This window comes from Chionomys nivalis, chromosome 20 (genome assembly GCF_950005125.1).
Source record: "Chionomys nivalis chromosome 20, mChiNiv1.1, whole genome shotgun sequence".
Taxonomy (NCBI): domain Eukaryota; kingdom Metazoa; phylum Chordata; class Mammalia; order Rodentia; family Cricetidae; genus Chionomys; species Chionomys nivalis.
The window spans coordinates 45,839,515-45,858,673 of NC_080105.1; the positions used below are offsets into that span (position 1 = coordinate 45,839,515).

At 51.7% G+C, this 19,159-nt stretch overlaps 1 protein-coding gene across 1 annotated transcript in view; it reads right to left on the reverse strand.

The window, feature by feature from the left end:
- The window catches only part of Adgra2 (adhesion G protein-coupled receptor A2), a 38,745-nt gene extending 19,957 nt beyond the window's left edge, over positions 1-18,788 (reverse strand). The window contains exons 1-2 of the mRNA XM_057752569.1: positions 18,127-18,788; positions 3,421-3,492 (exon numbers count right to left, since the gene is read on the reverse strand). Coding sequence (XP_057608552.1) covers positions 3,421-3,492; positions 18,127-18,392 — 338 coding nt within the window. The 5' untranslated portion in view covers positions 18,393-18,788. The remainder of the gene's footprint in view (positions 1-3,420; positions 3,493-18,126) is intronic.
- Between the last annotated feature and the right edge of the window lie 371 nt (positions 18,789-19,159).

The following is a 19,159-nucleotide window of genomic DNA, read 5'->3' on the forward strand; positions in this document are numbered from 1 at the left end:
GAGAAAGCCTATGCTCTGAAATGCTCTGTAGAGGAACTCATCCATCCCATAATGACTCCTCAGAGAAGAATTCCTAACCCCATTCTCCACATGCAAGGTGTGTGGAAGCATCCAGAAACAAATGAAAGGAGTGGGATTTGATCCTAGGCCTCTTTATACCAGAGTAAGGCCATGTTTCGTTTCTGTTTGATTTGATGGGGTCTGGTTTACAGCTCTGTAGCCCTGGATAGCCAGGTCCACACAGTAAATTCTTTTTTTTTTTTTTTTTTTTTTTTTTTTTTTTGGTTTTTCGAGACAGGGTTTCTCTGTGGTTTTGGAGCCTGTCCTGGAACTAGCTCTTGTAGACCAGGCTGGTCTCGAACTCACAGAGATCTGCCTGCCTCTGCCTCCCCAGTGCTGGGATTACAAGTGTTCCTCCATGTCCAGCTACCACGCCTGGCCCTGGCTCCTGCTTCTGTCAGTTTCTCCACCCACCTACGCTGCCCCAAATGTCTTTCCTTTGGGTCCCAACCAGGCGTGGCCAGGCTGATTGGCCGTAGGCATGTCTGGGCCCTTCTGTACACCTGTGGCAGACAGGGTTTCTGATGCATCACACCCAGCTGGTGGAGATGGGTCCCCCTAGATTCACCGCTAAGGTCCTCTTCAACATAGCCACCTCTCCATCCATTCTGCTTCCCTTCCCCTGCCCTTCCACCTCACATTAACACAGACAGCTCTGTCCACCTGTTTGTGCCCCTTCCCTCCTTCCCTCAGTCAGGGCCCTGAATTCCCAAGCAGGTGATGTGCATATCTATTGCCCACTCGTGACCAGCAAAGTCACTGACACATTGAGACACACACAGACACACAGAGACAGACAGACATACACATGCTATCCTTTCATCCATTAGCAAGGACCTGAAGAGCTCTGGGCGGGGGGAGCAGGAGGGCATACTCCATGGCCTTACCACTGCAGTTACCAGATCAGATCCCAACCCTCCCAGAGGACCTACTGTCTACAGACTGTGGGATATGGAACTGACAGGGCCTCGGCTGCCCATGCCTAGACATCCGAGTACCACTGGACAGAGAGATCAGTGTTTCCTGGGCACCGACTACACACCAGGCTACAGTGTCACAGCCACGATGAATAGGCCCACAGTCTAGGGGTCATCGGGTATGCTGGCTCCCAACCTCAGATGAGCATGAGAACTGCCTTCCTGCTGGATAAAATTCCCAGGCCCTAGCTGACCCAATGACTTACCATCTCCAGGAATGGGACACCGGACTTACGTTACTTCTGGACCCTCTCTCTACCCCAGCATAATGGTTAGTCATACGTTCATCCATCTGGGCGTCATGGCATATACTTGTAGGCCCAGCTACTTATGGGGAGAATGATTTGAACTCAGCATTTCAAGGCTATCCTGGGCCACACACTGAGACTCCCAATCAAATCAGCCCACAAGCCACTCACTCGTTAGCTTCTGCAGAGGTATTCTGCAGGTGTGGGAATAGACCTTAAGGAGCTAGCTTCAACAATGCAGTTGAATATCCTGTAATCAGAGGAAGGCTCAGGAGGAGGAAAAAAAAAACTGTGGAGAGGAAATTCTGTCCCAAGATAGCAGCATCTTTTCCTGTCTGACTTCCCAGGCTGCCCTAGGTTCAGGCTTGATAGTCTCCACAATCATGTAGACCTGATTTCTGAGAATACACACTCATCTTATCAGCAACCAGTGATCAGCAGGCTAGGAAGACTGAGGTCCCCAGACCTGCGAGGTGCCCTCCCTACCCGGCTGTGCACAGCACAGTCCTTTGCCCCAAAGGCCCTTCCTCCACTTCACTGAAGTTCTGATCTCCCCAGGCAACACTGCAGACACCACCCAGATCCCAGGAGTACAGGATGTTAAATCCATGACTAGCCTCATCTCTGTCCCCTCCCTAGTTTGACAATGGGTACCCCACACTTAGCAGCAATTATTGGTCACTTCAATCTACACACACACACACACACACACACACCATTTCATACCCCTGTTCTCTACCTACTCTGTAGTCATTTGCCTTGTCTCTCTTGAAGTGATGGAACCCAACATCACAATTTTCTAGAACAGTAGTTCTCAACCTTCCTAATGGCATTTTTTTTTAAACTTCCTTTTTTGAGACAGAGTTGAGTATATCCGACATTGGCCTTGAACTCAGTATGTATCCCCAGAGAGCTGGAACTTCTGATCCTCCTGCCTCCACCTCCCCTGTGCTGGGTATTTTGGGTGTACGTTACTAAGACAGTTTTACGGAGCTCTGGAGAGTCCATGGGAAGTGGGTGGAGGGAGGAGGAGGATGTCTTGTAAGAAAGCTGAACATGGTCAAGTGGGCATCTCATCTCTGCTGCCCTTGAACTCTCTAGTCTCGATGGTGCCTCCTCTGAACATGTCTGAAAGACGTCCCCCGAACTCCTTTATGGTCACATGGACAGAGACATCTGTGATCTCCACCATACTGAACTCACACCTTTTTCATTTATATTTTCCATCACACTGATCCAAGGGTTGGGAAGAAGATGGCACAAGAGGGGGTCAAAAGTCCTATTGCGCGAATTAGGGGTACCCCGGAGGGGGAGATTAGAGGTGGCATAGGTGGGGATGGGTAGAAAAGAAAGCAAGAATCAGTCCCCAGGAGAGAAGAGAGCCCAGGACAAGAGCCCATAGTGACGGCACAGGCTGGGTTCTGGAAGCATGGCAGTGGGTTGATGCCCTCATCTGGCAGGTTAAGTGCCTTAGTAGAGTCCCTGAGTCAGGCGTCCTAACCAGGCTTTCTCTCTCCTTCCCCAAGCCCTCTAACATAGTTGAGCCCTTCTGTGTCCTCACTGTGTCCTCCTGCTTAGCAACTCTGTCCCCCAAATTGCCCCAGGGGCCAACAGCAGGGGATGAGGACCTTCAGGAAAGAGATACTTAAACGCAGCAAGTCAGAAATGACTGATCTCCCACCCTCAGTCTAGGACTCTGCCCCCCTCCAGGCTTTGTTTGTTGATTTGTTTTCCTGGGATGAGGAAAGAGGGCTCAGTCACATAAAGTCTCCCTCAGCCATTTCCCGTTGGGCCCCCAGCTGGGCGGAGGAGGCTGGCTAAGGGGCTCACTCAGCTAATTGCTCATTAAAGAACATTAATGAGGTTCCCTTGGCCCCACCTCTGCCTAGAACAGTGAAGAGTCCCTACTTTGCCTAGCTCACCAGGCAGCCCCTACTGAAAAGCCGCTTGCCCCCCTCTTCCAGACTAGCAGGCTCTACCCGCTATCCAGTCCTATACTGGACCTAGTTCTGCAGGTTCTAGCCTCACTTGACAACCCAAGTCCCTCCTCCTTCCCAGAGTGACACCCCCACCCTTTGCCATCATACCCCACCCACTGCCACCCCACCCTGCCCCCCACACTTCTGAGTACTTACAACTTCTCCAGCATGTATAGTCCCAAGAAGGATCCGTTTCGGAGCCCGGTAATCTTGTTGTTGCTCAAGAGCCTGAAGAGAGGGGAAGAACACAGATCCGCCCTGTTAGATGCTAGCCAGTGCAAAATGCAGACGGAGTGGGACCCAGGTTCCCAAGATGCCACCATCAGCAATTCTACAGCAGGCACCCCACCTGCCACTCTAGGAGGTTGTGGGGAGACGCTGAGGAGCAGTCTAGCCATAGAGAGAGCCTCAAGTTGTGGATTTCAGCCAAACACACAGTGAAGGACCCGTAGATTGGATCTGAGTGGAGATGGGGCTCGGTGGATGTTAAGCTCTGATGGCCGGTTTCCACTTTGGAGCATCAGTGTCGACCCCCACTGAGCCTCTGCCGTGCCCCCCACGGCTCTGTCCTTGCAGAGGCCCTGCCTCCCTCAATCCAAAGTCCAGAGCAGAGTGATGGGGAAGACTGACCTCATCTGGGTCAGGCATAGAAGAGGAGCCCTGGAGGCCTGCATGGAGGCATGCTCCTTTAATCCCAGTGCTTGGGAAGTAGAGGCAAAAAGAGCAAGAGTGTGAGGTCATCCTCAGCTACATAATAAGTTTGAGGCCAGCCTGGGCTCAAACAAACAAACAAACCAACAAAAACAAAACACAGAAGGAAAGGAAGCAAGGGTGGGGGGAGCCCTGGTGGGAGAAGACTTTCCAACACTCTCCCTGGAGCCAAGGACTCTACAGGAAGGTGACCACGCTGGGCCATCAAGATCTCCAGTTGAGAGTGACAATCCAAGGCTATATTCACAGTATCCTTGCCTCCCCAACCTGTAGAAAGACTGACGGAGCCCTGGGTCTGACAGAAGGCTAGGCCTCCCTTTGCAATGCCTACTCTGACATTTTGTTTATTTACTGTTTATGTTCTGGGGGAGAGGCCCAGTCTCAGCTTTGCCTGCCCACTTGGCCTTTCTCTCCCAGACTTCTTATTGGGAGGACGGAGTTCCAGACCAGCCGAAGGGCTCAACTCTCCAGTTAATTGCTTATTAGAACGTCTTAATGAGGCCTCTCAACCCAAACTCCTGGCAGCCCTGGGCTGAAGCAAAGGGTTTCCCCCTTCTTTGTTCTGCTCTTACTAGTGGAAAACCCACTGGAAGGACCCAAGTCCAAACCTTATGACGACGTCTCTGGAGCAGGCAGCCTCTGTGTTCTACAGTATACAGAGGAAAGGGGCCAGGAACCAAATGTAAGAGCTGTCAAAGAGCTCCACCACCCGCCAAGTCTCATGGGAGGGCGACAGGGAGGGAGTGACCCAAGGAGGCACTGAAGGACCCCCAGGTCCCGACTGCCCAGGGCCTTTGGAATTCTAGGTAAATGCTCCACCACTGGGCCACAGCCCAGGCCCTACACTGGCGAGGATGGAGGCAAGACGGGAGGGGCAGTCTCTAGATCAATGGAAAGGGGTAAACACCTCATCTCTTCCTTCTCCCTCCAGATAGAGCGCTCCCAACTTTCAGTACAGTCTACTAGTCTTTCCAAGGGTGACAAGGGGGATGTTTGCCAGCAGAAGAATGACTTAGGGGAAATTACTAAGTTTCTAAAATGCTACACACACACACACACACACACACACACACACACGCACATCATATTGATATTCCAAAAAGCACTAGCTCCCAGGAAACTGAGAGAGAAAGCTCAGGAACTAAAGGACAGCTTCCACTACAGCGTAAACTATCTCAAAAACAACAACAACAACAACAACAACAACAAAGCCAAAAAGAAAGAAAGAAAAGAAAAAAGAAAAAAAGCACATCACAGCAGAACTGAGCTACAGCTCAGAGGAAGAACATAGAGCATGTACTTAATGTGTATGAAACCCTGAATTCAATCTTAATACACATAGCAAAAACAAAATGAAAACCAAAAAGCACCTCAGACATTGTAAAAATGAAGAAGCCTTTTAGCAAACTCCCCTTTTCTTGTTTGATGGATAAGGATGCTAGCTCAGGGCTCCTGCTCAAATGGAGAAGCCACAGAGAACATTAGGGCTCAAGCTTGGAAAATGGATGTTGCCTTGAAGTAGGAAACAGGTCTGAGTTCTGGGGAATGTCTGAGGTTTGAGGATTCCACTTGGAAGAACACTGACATTAAAATTCCTACACTAGCCAGTATGGTGGTGCACGCCTTTCATCCCAGCACGAGAGAGAGAGAGAGAGAGAGAGAGAGAGAGAGAGAGAGAGAGAGAGAGAGAGAGAGAGAGAGAGAGGGGGGGGGTGGGCAGAGGCAGGCGGAGCTCTGTGAGTTTGAGGCCTCAGGTCATTGAAGGGATACATAGTGGGGCACTTTCTCAAGATGGATGGATGGATGGTTAGACAGATAGTGAAAAGTTTCAGCACCCCAATAAGCCTCTCCACCGACACAATAATCCAAATTAGACCAAATCAAACCAAATTAGAAAAAGCCCAGGTTTAATGCATACAAATATTCCCAAATGGCTTTCCAGCCCCCCAGGGAGGAGGCAGGAAAGGAAGACTGGAGAATCATGTGTTTGTCCTCTGGGGGGCAGTTTAAATACCCTGTGGGAGTGGTCTTGAGCATCTCTGGGGAGGGGTCATAGTTTGATGGACTTTCTCAGGGGGCGGAGTCTGGACTGAGGCAACACCCAGGGGAGGGGGCTTGGGATGGAACTTCCACTGGAACATTCCAGACTCTGGGTATATGGATGCCAGGGGCTGGAGTGATGCTTCCACCCAGATAGATAGGTAGGTAGGAAGATAGATAGATAGATAGATAGACAGACAGACAGACAGACAGACAGACAGACAGATAGATAGATAGATAGATATAGATCGATCTTGGGCTAGCAAGATGGCTCAGTAGTTAAGAGCACTTTCTGCTTTTGCAGTGGACCTGGGTTTGGTTCCCAGCACCCAGCCATTCAAGACTCCAGTTCCAAGGGATCTGGCCTCTGTGGCAATAGGCACCCACATGGTACATATACATACATGTAGGCAAAGCCATAAAGTATATTTTTTTATCTTAAAAAAGGCAAAAGGCACAGTGTTTTTGTTTGTTTTTTTAAGGTAAGTCTTTAGTTCAGGTATGGTAGTGTTTATATACCTTTAATCCCAGCACTTGGGAGACAGAGGCAGGTGAATCTCTATGAATTCCAAGCCATCCAGGGCTACTTGAGTAAAACTATCTCAAAATAAGTAAGTACATAAATCTTAAAAAAAAAAAAAAAAATCTTATTCCTACACTAGGGGCTAGTAAGATGGCTCAGTGGCTAGAGGCTGCCAAGCCGGATGACCCGAGTTTGACCCCATGATCAACAGAGAGGCAGGAGAGGATGGCTCCTGCAAGTTGTCCTCTGACCTCCACACCCACATAAATAAATGGAGGGGAAGTCCTGGACTAACAAAATGGCCTTGCTCCCTCTTTTCCTGTTTTTCCTCTCCCTCCGTCTTTTTCCCTCCTCTCCTTGCATTCTCCTTAAAAAAAAAAAAAAAGTATTGTGTGTGTGTGTGCACACGGGACACACGGCAGCGCTCATGTCAGAGGTCAACCTGCAGAGTCGGCTTTCTCCTTCTGCCACGGGGCTTCTGGGACCAGGCGTGGTGGTAAGTGCCCTGACCCTCTGGGCCATCTTGTCAGCCTCGCTTTCCTCCTCTTTTCTTATTTTATTATTCTTATGTGCATCTGTTGTGTGGGTGTGAGCAGGCGTACGCGGGTGTGTGCAGGTCAGAGGCGTTGGATCCCCTGGAGTTGGAGTTACAGGTCACTGTAAGCCACTTGATGGTGCCAAGAATTGAACTCTGGTCCTCAGGAAGAGTGGCTCATGCTCTTAACCACTGAGAATCCTCCCAGCCTCTGCTTTTCCTTCTCTTTTGAGACAGGCAGCATCTTACTTCATAGTCTAAGCTGTCTTGGAGCTCGTGATCTTTGTGACCTACTTATCACATACTAGGATTATAGGCATGAGACACCTCGCGCAGCAGAGAATGCTTGCTAACAAATAATTATATAGGTATATAAATTCACATACATATAATAAACATTTATATATAAAATTTATATATAATATATTATATATATAAATTCACACACATATATAAAAATTCATACATAAATACATATAGGAAGATAACTGAATTGAAATCAGAATTCTAAAACAAATAAAAAATTTTAAAAATCATACTCTCAAATTTCCAAAATGAGCATATGAGTCTCCAGGTAGGGATCCTGTTCAGAGGGGTTCATAAGCAGTAATGGGGTCCCCACATTTCCAGGCCCTTCAGCCATCAGTCCTAATCACTCTCATTTATCCCCAACCTGTAACTTAGAGCCGGCCCATTGAAATACAATGTGAACCACATGTATAATTTTAAATTTTCTATCAGCCACATTTTAAAAGCTTAAAACTGATTAATAGGATCTGATTTAACCCAACATACCCAGACCCTTTCCCTTTCCATTTCGATATGTGATCTATCTACATTATCAACTATTTTATTTCTTTGTGTATAACAAAGCTTTGTAATTTGTATTGTACTCCACCAGCACACTCAGTTCAGAGCAGCCGCACTCTAAATGGGCATGACTAACATTGAAGGGTTCAGGAGCATCACAAAAAAAAAAAAAAAAAAAAAAAAAAAAAAAAAAAAAAAAAAAAAAAAAAAAAAAAAGAAAGAAAGAAAGAAATGGGGACCAGTCCGTGAGGAAGTCCAGAATCAAACAACACATCTCTTAGCCTTGCCAGCTCCCGACCATGTCCCGACCTATTCCGCAGAGGCCTCCTGCAGCCGGTCCCCTTCTCCATCTGCCTCTGTGCTGGGGACAGCTGCAATCCAGATTCCGGCCTGACCACCACAAATGCCATCTCCTAAAGCTTAAAACTCACATGTTGAGTGGAACGTTAAAGTAGAGAAGTGGAGATCCTGGTCTCCACACACACAAAGGCCCTTTTCTGATGGGCCCCTCTGGGAGGCAGTGGCCGCTTTTGACAGACTCCAGCAGAGGGCTATACGGTTTGAGCCCCCAAATACCCAGAATTGTTTTTTTGGTTTTTTTTTTTCTTTAGCTACCCTGAGTGGGCCAAGGAATTTGACTTTAAACCTGCATCATCCAGAGAGTGTCTGCGGGTTTTTTTTTTTTTCTTTTTTTTTCTCCCTCAAGTGTGTGGACCTAGGAATTTAGCTTTTACTTGTGCGGGGGACAGAACCCAGGGTTGGTCTTGTGCATGCTATAACACTCTCAGTTCTAGAGATGTTACCAGCAGGTGAAAAACTGGAAGCGGCATAGCTGAGAGTGGGGTGGATGAGCACAGAAGACAAAAACGCCGAGCTCCGTCCAATGGAAAGAAAAATGTTCCCACCATTGTTGACTGTGTCGTGGGAAGAAAACCGGGAAGCAGCCCCAGGGTGGAGGAGGGAGCTATAGCCCCCACAGCTCCATCCAGCTGTTCCAGACACAGTGCCGGCGTGGGCTCTCCATAAACTCCGCAGTCGGATGGCTCCTCGGGCTATAGGGCTATACGTCTCTCACACTGCTGCCTTGCGGGGAGCCTGTCTGGCGAAGCCCTTCCAACCGCACTAACCCTACAGGCCCCGTTGAGACCTGGCTAAGCATCTTTAACTTCTGGCCCCACCCACTCTGCCTGCCCTCAGTTCATACTTTCAGTGGGAAGGAGGGACAGTCCCTGGGGTCCCCTCTTCTTTCTCTACTCTGGAGGTTGAAATCTGGCCAAATATGGGGTACACCAAGGCCATTCCAGAACCCTCTCTGGGTCGGAGGGTCCAATTTTAGGGAGGAGAGTGAAGAGAGACACGGGCCAATGAGAAGGCCAGTAGAGCGAGTGGCTGGCATCCCAGAGAGCCCGTGTGGCCTCTGGGTAGCCACAGGAACTTACCAGATACCACTCCCACATCAAAAGTGACCCTAAGGGACTCATGTGGGTCCTGCTCTACGGGGCGTGGAACCAACATGTGCTGGCACCAAAAGGTTCTCACGTGCCCGAGAAAGTCAGTGTATGGGTCAGCCTCCCCTCTTAGCTCCAACAGACAGGATAGTGAGGACCCACACTCCCTAGAGGCCAGAGCGTCAGTGGTTTAGGCCCTTGCCGGCTTGGTAGAGTGTGGGGAAAGTCCTGGCACCATTGCGAGCTGAGCAGTGATGGGGAGGGAGGTTGTCTGGTCTGCCTGTCTGTAGATAAGCTACACTGCCCCATCCAGGCCAAACCAGCACTCCCAGATGGTTCCATAGGATGGAGCTCAGTTGCTTCTGGGTATTTCCAGAGCCTAATTATAGTGCCTGGAACCTAAAAAATAACCAGTGCCTCTAGAACACAAACACTGTGCTGGGTGTGTGACTCAGTGATAAAGCACTTGCCCAGTATGTACAGGGAGGGCCCTGCGTTTGATTCCCCAGCATGAATAAATGAATGAATGAGTGAATCAATGCTATGGATTTGAAGTTAACAAATGTCTTACTTGCATGACTATCATATGTCAACCTTTATCAATGAGTAATAAGTCTTGCGTGTAATGAAGGCTATAGTCACAGGGGTGGAGAGATGGTTCAGTCGTTGGGAGCACTGGCTGCTCTCCCAGAGGACCCTAGGTTCAATTCCCAGCACCCACACGGCGGCTCACTACTGTCTGAAACTGCAGTTCCAGGGGATCTGGCGCCTTCACACCAGTGCACATAAAATAAAGTTAGATTATTTTTTAAAGGATGAAGGATACAGCCCTTCCATGACTTCCTTTCTCTCTCTCTCCAGGACATGTACGGTGCACTGCCTGCTCCTGAGTTGCTTTACCACTGCTTTGCTTGGCCGGAAGCCTGTCCAGGCAGTCCCGAATGACTTCAGGTGGATCTTCTTTTTCCAGTCTGAGCCCTGTCCAGACACTACCTTTAACCCTAACCTAGACACAGAGCGAGCCGAAGACAGTCATGGGTCAAGGCCAAGACCAAAGAGCCGCTGTCTCACGTCTCATCCTGACTCGTGCTTATTGGTTTCCCTCTAACTTGTCTTGGAGGTCTTGTCTCCTTCCTCTATTGCTACAACGGCATGCGGCTTGGGAAGAAGTGGGCAAAACCAAGGTGTTTGGGCTTAGATGGGAAAGGGACGGTTTTGTGCTCTAGAATTGAATCTACAGGCAGAGACCGCAAAGTGCTTCAGGTGTTTGTGGAAGGTGATGAGGGAGACTTGGCGGGGATTTTGTGGTCTCAGAACTGGAACACAAGAAACAGTGTCTGCTGTAACTCCCCACACCAAGATTTTCTACAGGGGATAGAGAGGGGGATGGGAAAGTGGAGAAGTGGGGGAGAGAAAAAGGGGGGGATTTTCGATCTATCTTAAGGACTACCGACAACTGCCATGATATAAAATCCTAACAGTGAGATCCAAATTCGTGGAGATAGAAAGTTCTTCTTCAAAATGTAAACAGAAGCCGGCAGTGGTGGCGTGCGCCTTTAATCCTAGCACTCGGGAGGCAGAGGCAGGCAGATCTTTGTGAGTTCGAGGTCAGCCTAGTCTACAAGAGCTAGTTCCAGGACAGGCACCAAAGCTACAGAGAAACCCTGTCTTGAAACACCCCCCCACACACACACACACAAAAAATGTAAACAGAGCTGGGAGTATAAAAGGTCTTGTGTTTGATACTCGAAGAGTCAGTCAATACATCAATCACAAAGGATTAATTTGCTATTACTTTTCATTGATTTCTGAGACAGGGTCTCACCGTGCCACCCAGGCTGTTCTTGATCATCCTGTCTCAGCGGGAGCAGCAGCACACTGGCTGATCAAGTGTTCATACTTACACATAGGTTAGTCCCTCATTCTTTCCTCCCTAGTGTTAATTTGGAGCCCAGATCTGCCCAGTTCTGTACAGCTGAATCCTCTCAGTCTCCAAGGCTATAAGGTCCCCAGGACAAAGAGCGTGTGTCTCTCACCTCCTTCAGGGGATTTGATGAGAGTAGACATTGGCTGAGTTAATAGGGAGTAAGCAGAGCTCCCAGGAAGGGAATGCCCAGTGGGAAGGAGTTCAATGCAGAGCCAGCTGTCCCAAGTCAAAGGTGGTTTCTTTCTCCCTGCCATTCCTATCCCACTATGCTACCCCACCCGATCTCTAGGACAGAACATTCAACCTTTCCCCCAGCTACATGGAGCCACTGCTCCCCCATCCATAGATGCAGCACACTGTTGGTAGATGGTTCAGGAAAGGTGATGGGAGACCTGGAGAGTCGATTTAGAGACCAAAAGTTTTACACTTCCTGGACCAGGGTGTCTTTACATGCTCTGTGAGGTATTTTGCTCAGTGGTCTCCTAGCTCACTTGTATTGGTTAACCCATTACTAGGAGGAGCGAGCCCCTTTCCCCAATGAAGAGAGATAAGGAGTGGATAGATGACACCTGACTCCAGGCATGCCCAGTCTGCCTGCCTGTCCTTGGACCAGCGTGGTGTGCAGCTGTCCATCCCCAAGTGGGAGTGGGCTGAAGATGCTGGCCAGGTGGGAGACTCTGACTCTCGTAGTCGGGGCTCCTTATCTGGCTTTTCTCTTGTTCCAGTTTAATATGAGATTTTTCGTTGTTATTTTGTTTTTTGTTTTGTTTTTAAAGATATACGTATTTAAACCCCGCACTCTGGAGTCAGAGGGAGTTAGAGGCCAACCTGGTCTATGCACCAGGCCTGATACCCTTGGAAGCCAGAGGAGAGTGTGTTATCCCCCTGCTATTAGTGGAAGTTATAGGTGTTTGCAAGCTGCAGGGTGTGGGTCTTGGAAACCAACTCAACAACTGCAAGAACAGCAAGTGCTCTTCACCTCTAACCAGCTCTCCAGCTCTCTGCTTGGAGGTTTTTGTTTGTTTTGTTTTGTTTTTAGACGAGGTCTCCCCGTAGACCAGGCTGGCCTTGAAATGGCAATCTTCCCACCTCAGCCTCCTGGGTGTTGGTGTTACAAGTGTGGCACACCACATCCAGCTACTAGGGTAGTTTTTGGCAGTGACAAAACATTTCCACTGGGTGTGATAGCATACACCTTTAATCTCAGTGCCAGAGAGGCAGAGGCAGAGGCAGGCAGATCTCTGTGAGTTCAAGGCCACCCTGGTCTGTACAGTCAGTTTCAGCCAACCAAGGCTATGCCAGCCAGTATTACATAGTGAGCTCCTGTCTCTAAATAAATAAATAGAATAAAACAAACATTCTTTTAAAAATTACCTTCTTTCTACTTTTTCTGTCTCAACAGGGACAGTATAGAAAGGGAGAGGTATTTTTTAGAGCCCCTTCAATCATTCAAACTCTAGTGCCCTGTGCTCTGGGTCACGCTACCTGGGGTCTTGAGAGAGCAGGAAGCCTCCCAGAGAGGCCTGGGAAGCCTCACAGTTCCTCCCTCTGTCCCCAGTTGTTCTGAGGTCACCTGCAGAGTCGACAGGGAGTCAGAAGCCCTAGGGGTCTAGATGTGGTTGGTGGAGGAGGGCTTTGTGAGCTGGGGAGGGCAGAGTTCTGCACGGGGGACCTCAGCCCTTATCAGCCTTTCCCACCCTGGGGCTGGCGTTCCTTCCAGTCTTGAAGCACGGGTTTGGGCCTCCCCACACAATCTCCAGCGAGGCAGGAGCCCTGGTAGCAGTGAGGGCTGGGGGAAGGGGGGCGCCCATTCCTCCCCTTTCCTTTCCAGCTGGGAGATGTCTGGCTCCACTATTCCGGCTACAACTCCCTCCTCATGTCACCCCATAGCTTGTCCTCACCTGGACCCATCCATCTTGCATACCCTGCTGTGCACCCATTATTCTGTCTCCCCTGACCCCCAGGGCTGGGGGAGTAGGACCTCAATGTCCGCTCAATCCAGCTTCTCTCCCCACCTCGCCCTTCCCCTCCCTCCCCCTCCGTGGTCCGGTCCTGAAAGCAAAGGAATGTTCTGGAGTTTGGGAAGGATGGGGGCCCCTCAGAGGAGGGAGGAAGGGGAGGAGGCGACTCCGTCCTGTCAGTATCTGAGCCCTAAATAGAACGGAGCAGCCAGGCTGGGGCAATGAAAATAAACAGCCCCTCTCAGCGGCCCTTCCTGATGGTCCCTCAGCTCAGGGCCATTTCCCTTCTCGATTTTTCCCCTCTCCTCCCTGTGCGGCCTCCTCCCTAAGGGGTGATGGGAGAGTTCCCGCTTCTGGGCAAGCTGTGTGACAATGGGGAGCTCCCCTACCCTCTCTGGGCTTTGGTGAGGAAGCAGATAGGGGCTAAACTGAATAAAAGGACCTGGATGAACTTAGAAGAAACAGACGAGGACCTTAGCCCAATGGCACACGTGTGGGACACATTTACAAACGGTCTCTCGTCTTAAAAAGATGACCTCAAATGTAAGCGTCAACCTACAGCAGGTTCATATTAGACTAGTTTGCCTGCACTTTGGGGGTAGATTCTCAGAACCACCACCAATGAGGTTGTCATGCCCTTCACCAATTCCACAAGAGCCAGCAGCTTGGGACCTTAGGGTTCAGAGAGTCCATGAGCACATCATGGTTAATCCAGGCAGGTGACCCATTCTAGTGACTTCCCTAAACACATCCTGGTACCATTTGGGGCTGAAGTATATGTATATCTTTGGGACCCAGCCTAAGGGATCTCCATCTCTTCAGGGCAGTAAATAATGCAATGCAAGCCCTGGGGGTTCTGCTCTCCTCACAGGGCTCCCCTGAAACAGGACCAGGCATTGCACCTTAATATCTGGCACCAGGAGTCTGAAGGATAGGGGTTCTTAAGGCCACAGAGCAGGGGCAGTCACAATGTCTGGCACCTGGGCTGGTTACTTACAGCCCCTCCTGAAGGTGGATGGGAGGAGTCAGGGATGACCTGGGTTTCCTCCTGGCTCCTCACTTGGGATGGCCAAAGGGGTCCAGAGGTTCATGAGGTGAGAATAAGAGCTTCACCCCGGAGGGCTTGGGAGAGTGCTAGACTCAAACCTCCCTCACCTCCTCATCTCTGGCCTCGTCCCTCTTTTTTTCCTTCTTTCTCTCCACTCTCCCCCTCCCCCTCCCCTGCTCACAAAAGCTCTCTGTACACAGCCACTTCCTCTGGCCGCTGTCTCGGAGCCCAGACCTTATGAGAACCATATGGGGAAAGAGGGTAGAGGAGAAGGGGGTGGGGAGGCTGGCTGGGCCCCGCCCCTCTAGCCAGCATCTTTCCACTGCCCTCAGGCAGTGTGCTTGGTGGTTGGCACACTTTACCCCACAATCTCTTAACTAGATCCTGGTGGTTGCATTGCCTGAATCCCAGGCCAGAGCTGAGAGCCCCAAGGGAGATCTTTACACAAGAGTCGCCTCCCTGAGGCAGGAGCATGGACAGGGTCCATCCATCAGGGGCTTCCCCCTACCTCTCCCTACCCAGGACCATCAGACTCCCAGCATGAGCGCCCAGCTAGTGTTGGGCGCATCTGTGCAGAGAGCCCGTTCTACCCTTTACTGGAGCCTCTGGGGTAGGCTGAGCAGGTTGCTATTCTGGGGGAAATGACCAAGGACTTATCCCGTGCCTGCCCCCTCCTCACCCAGCCTGACATGTTTCCAGGTTAAAAGGGCTTTGGTCCTGCTGGGGGGAAAACGAATTTTAAATGTAGAGTTTGTGCCCACCGGATCCCAACTAGCAAGACCCTCATCTGGTAGAAACATTGAGACTCTACTAGTTAATCCGAACTGATCCACCTAGCGATCCCTCTAATCTCTCCAGCATCAGCTACAAAGCCTTGAGATGTAGGCCCCGGGCTTGTTGGTCTCTAAGACCCTTTTCAGTGCAGATGAAGTAGGAATTTATGGCATTGGCTTGTGTCCTCTGGGGTCCTCCTGGGGAGACTGCGGTCTGCTGTTATCTATTCTAGGTCTAACTCTCAGAGCCAAGGACCAGAAAGCAGGCCTTCAGCCACTGCCCAGGCTGGAGAGGTCTCCACTCATAGCAGATTCCTCCCCACCGCAAGCCACCTACCCTGGGACCTTTCCCCTTAGAGAGAAGGTTCATAAAGGCTCCCCGTTCTGGACATTTGTACCCGCAGCTGCCCAGCAGACCGGGCTGTGAGGCTGGGGGGTGGGGTGAGAAGCGGAGCAGGAAGGAAAGCTCGGCTTTCCTGGAAAACTGCGAATGAAAGTCCACCATGGGGGAAACAAAGCAGAGGGTGGAGGAGAGGGGACCTGCCGTCTACAAAAACAGAAGGCAGGGGTTGAGATAACAGCGCAGAGGAAGGATTTTTGAAGGATTTTTCAACGAGGTAAACAGGACTGTTCAAGCCCAGGCCCGCCCCCACGCCCCAGCAGACAGGGACCTTATCTGGCACTTCGGAGTCCTAGCCCTAAGTGTCTGACAGGCTCCTATCTCGAGGGTTCCTATGACTGGAAGCTGGGGACCCATCCTGGAGGGGAGAACAAGGTCCTCAGCGGGAATGTAGCAAATGTCTGAGAGGGAGGATACCGCCACAATGCAAAAACAGCTGGCTCAAGTCCTGCCCCTGTGACAAGCTGAAAAAAAAAGGGGGGGGGATCTGTGTGGAAAAAAGAACAGAGAGGAGTTAGAGAGGGTGAAATGAATGTTCTGTTTTGCTTGAGACAGGGTCTCCCCTATGTAGCTCAGGAAGGTTTGGAAGTCACCATCCTCTATACCTAGCATGACTCCTCACTTAGAAAGGGGGTTTCCATACTCTTGGCACCACCCATGGGGTGCACTCAGAGGCTGCTGGCCAGGGTGGGGGACCATCAGGATCATAAAAGTGGAAAGCTAAGAAAAACATCTGGAGGGAGGAGATTTAGATTCCATCCCGGTCCAGACTGATGGATGAGCAGGCTTCCCTGTTCTGTTCTTTGCATTGTCCCACCAGGTGGGAGACCAGTCTCTTTGGAAGGTATTGGAAGGCAGCTAGGTGCATGGCCTGAGAGGGGAGGGGAGCGATTCCTTAAGGAAGGGTTGGAGGCTGGGGCAGCAAAGTCAGTTGTGTCTGCTGCTGCTTTGCCCTGATACATTCTCACCAAGAATTGGTCTCCCTCCTTTGAGTGGCGTCGATGGGAATTAGCCATGGCTGGAAAGCATTAGTTGCCAAATCATTCTAAGATGTACTGCAAAACCACTTTTCTATTTTTTCCCCTCCCTTCCTTCTGCCTTGACCATGTTAGGACTCCCTAATCCCCGCCAACAGACGTACAAGAGACAGCTCCCACACATGTGAGTGTGCAGAGGCTTGGGAGCATGTGCGATTACACAGATCACCTCCACCCCCAGCTGAACCATCGCCGTGCAGCTGTGTGACACAAACATCACAAACATCAGCCCAGCTAGTTCTCACAGCAAAAAAACTTTCCCCCTCCTGAATTAAGTAGGCTGGCCGTGCCCAAGCCTTCTAGGACCCTTAAGCATTATTGGACACTGGGACCTGCTGTGAAAGCCTGAGCAGCCACGGCCATTCCCCCCAGAACTCGCATCGAAGCGGGAGAGGGAAAGAACACCGCCTCCACTCAAGGCGCACAGGCGTGTGCATGCACACACCCCAGCTGGAGAAAATGCAGGCCAGCTGGCTAACATCACAAGCTGACCAGTTGTGTCCTGCCAGGAAGCCGGCAGCCTCTGAACCCACCAGAGGACTTACTGTATTGTTCTGGGGACAATCGGAATAGATGAAGCCAGCCTCAGCTTTGGGCGAGGGGTGGTTGGAGAAACGGGTGCCTCCAGGGTCAGGATGACAGGGAAAGGGAGACGGGTTTTAGGCTGGATCTTGAACAGGAAAGTAAGGAGCCACCGCTAGGGCGCGACCCTCAACTCCACGTCGTGCGTGGAGCCTGGAGCACATGGCCGGCACAGGAAACCGCTGGGGTGCGGGAGGCTCTCCTCGTGCGGTTGCTGGAACTTGAGACTAAGTTAAGGAGCAGGCACTAGTGGCTCGTAAAGCAAGGGCTGAATCGAGTCCCAGATGAAAGGAGAACCGTGGAAGGAGGCCCGGAGGCACGTGTCTCTTTCGGCTAGGTTTTTCTACCAAATCTTTGAGCAATTAAATCAATCGATAAACAATCAAGGCCTGTATTATTTCCAGGGGGAGTAAAGGAATAGGTGGGGACCCGTTGCTCAACCCAGTTCACTTCCCAAATGCTCAGTGGGAGAGAGCCCAGGAGGTAATTGGGACGAGGGGGGGTGAGGGTCATTCAGACCAGAAGTTCCAGCATTCCAAGGATAGGCTTAGCGGACTCACGCTCCTCCTGCCCAATGAAGCCCGGCTTGGAGCAGCGCTCCGCAGGCCCGGGGCGGGGCACCGCAGACTCAGTTATCCCAGTTAAGAGTCCAGGCTCGGCAGCTGAGTCTAGGAGGGTCTTCCTCGTGCGGGTTCTGAAGCCTCAATAAGAACCACTGCCACCTAGGGGGTCCCTGGCCCCGATCAATCAGCCTTCCCACTCACTCCCACCCAGCTCAGGGTCCCTTAAGGCTGCAATGCTAGTGATAGCTCACTTAGGACAAGCAACACGGATGTCCCTCCAGCGTCCACTCGCACTTCACCTGTGCAGGTGAGCGGACTTCCGCGGTGCCTCTCTCTTTGGGGCACAACCTGATTCCCAAAGCTCCGAACCTACCCCTACTTCAAGTTTCCTGACTGATGCCCGGATTCAGACTTTACCCAGTCTCTTCAAGTGGCAAGATCGCCCCCCTCCCTGCTTTTAGGTCCCACTCGTTGTCCTGACCCAGCACAGGGTAGGGTACTCACAGGGTGATGGTGCCATTTGGCAGAAGGCCGGGGTCCGGAGGTTCGGGGAGGTCCCCGCCGCCGCACACCACCCTCCTTCGAGCCGGGTTGTGGGCGCCACCACTTAGTCCCTTGGGCCGCTCCCCAGAGCACTTGCAGCCGCGGATGGGGACCGGGCAGCCAGGCGCACCCCGAGTTCCGGGAGCCAGGAGCAGAAGACACAGCAGCAGCGGCAGTAGCAGCAGGCGCACGGGCGGCACCGGCATCCTGCGTCCCCCGGCGCCCATCAACCCATCGCCCCGCGGGGACCTACAGCGCAGGGGCTGGACGGCGCGCCGGCCGGAGGGACCCGGGCGTGCGGGAGGCGTGCTCAGCGGGAGCCCCGGGAGCCCGAGGGCGGGGCGGGGGGCCCTGGGCGGAGGCAAGGCTCGGGGTCCCCGCTGCGTCGCCCCGGGGGCATGGCTTGCGAGCACCGGGGCCCGGCGGGACGCGGGCGCCACTGACAGCGCAGCTCGGGTGGCCCCCGGCGGAGCGGCCTGAGTCTCAGCGCAGCGCTGGGAGCCGATGGGAGCCTGGTCCCCGCGCGTCGCCGGCTCGCTCCTCGCGCCGCTGAGACCTAGCGGATTGCGCCTGGCTCCTACTGCTGTTGCCGCCGCCGCAACTCCGTGCCATGGATGGGGGCAGCTCGGCGCCGCGCTTCAGCCGCCAGCCCCTGCCCGCCTCCCTCACCGCCTCATCACTCTGCGAGGCCCTAGCGCCGCCCGATGCTCAGCGAGGCAGCTGCCCTCCTTCAAGTGCAAGCCTAGAAGCCAGCTTGAAGAGCCACCCACTCCCATTCTCCCTGCACCAAAACTATTTTTCCATCTCGACTCTTTCTACTGGCCAGGACCCTTTCTTTCCACAACCCAGCTCAGACCTCTAAGGCAATCATCACTTTCACAAACCCTCTCATCTGCCTACACCCTTGTGCATAGGACTTCTGCTGAAGTTCATTCAGGCTTGGCCTGGGGCGTCTGGAGCTTCGTGTTCGGGGTTGAGCTTTGCTCAGGATCTA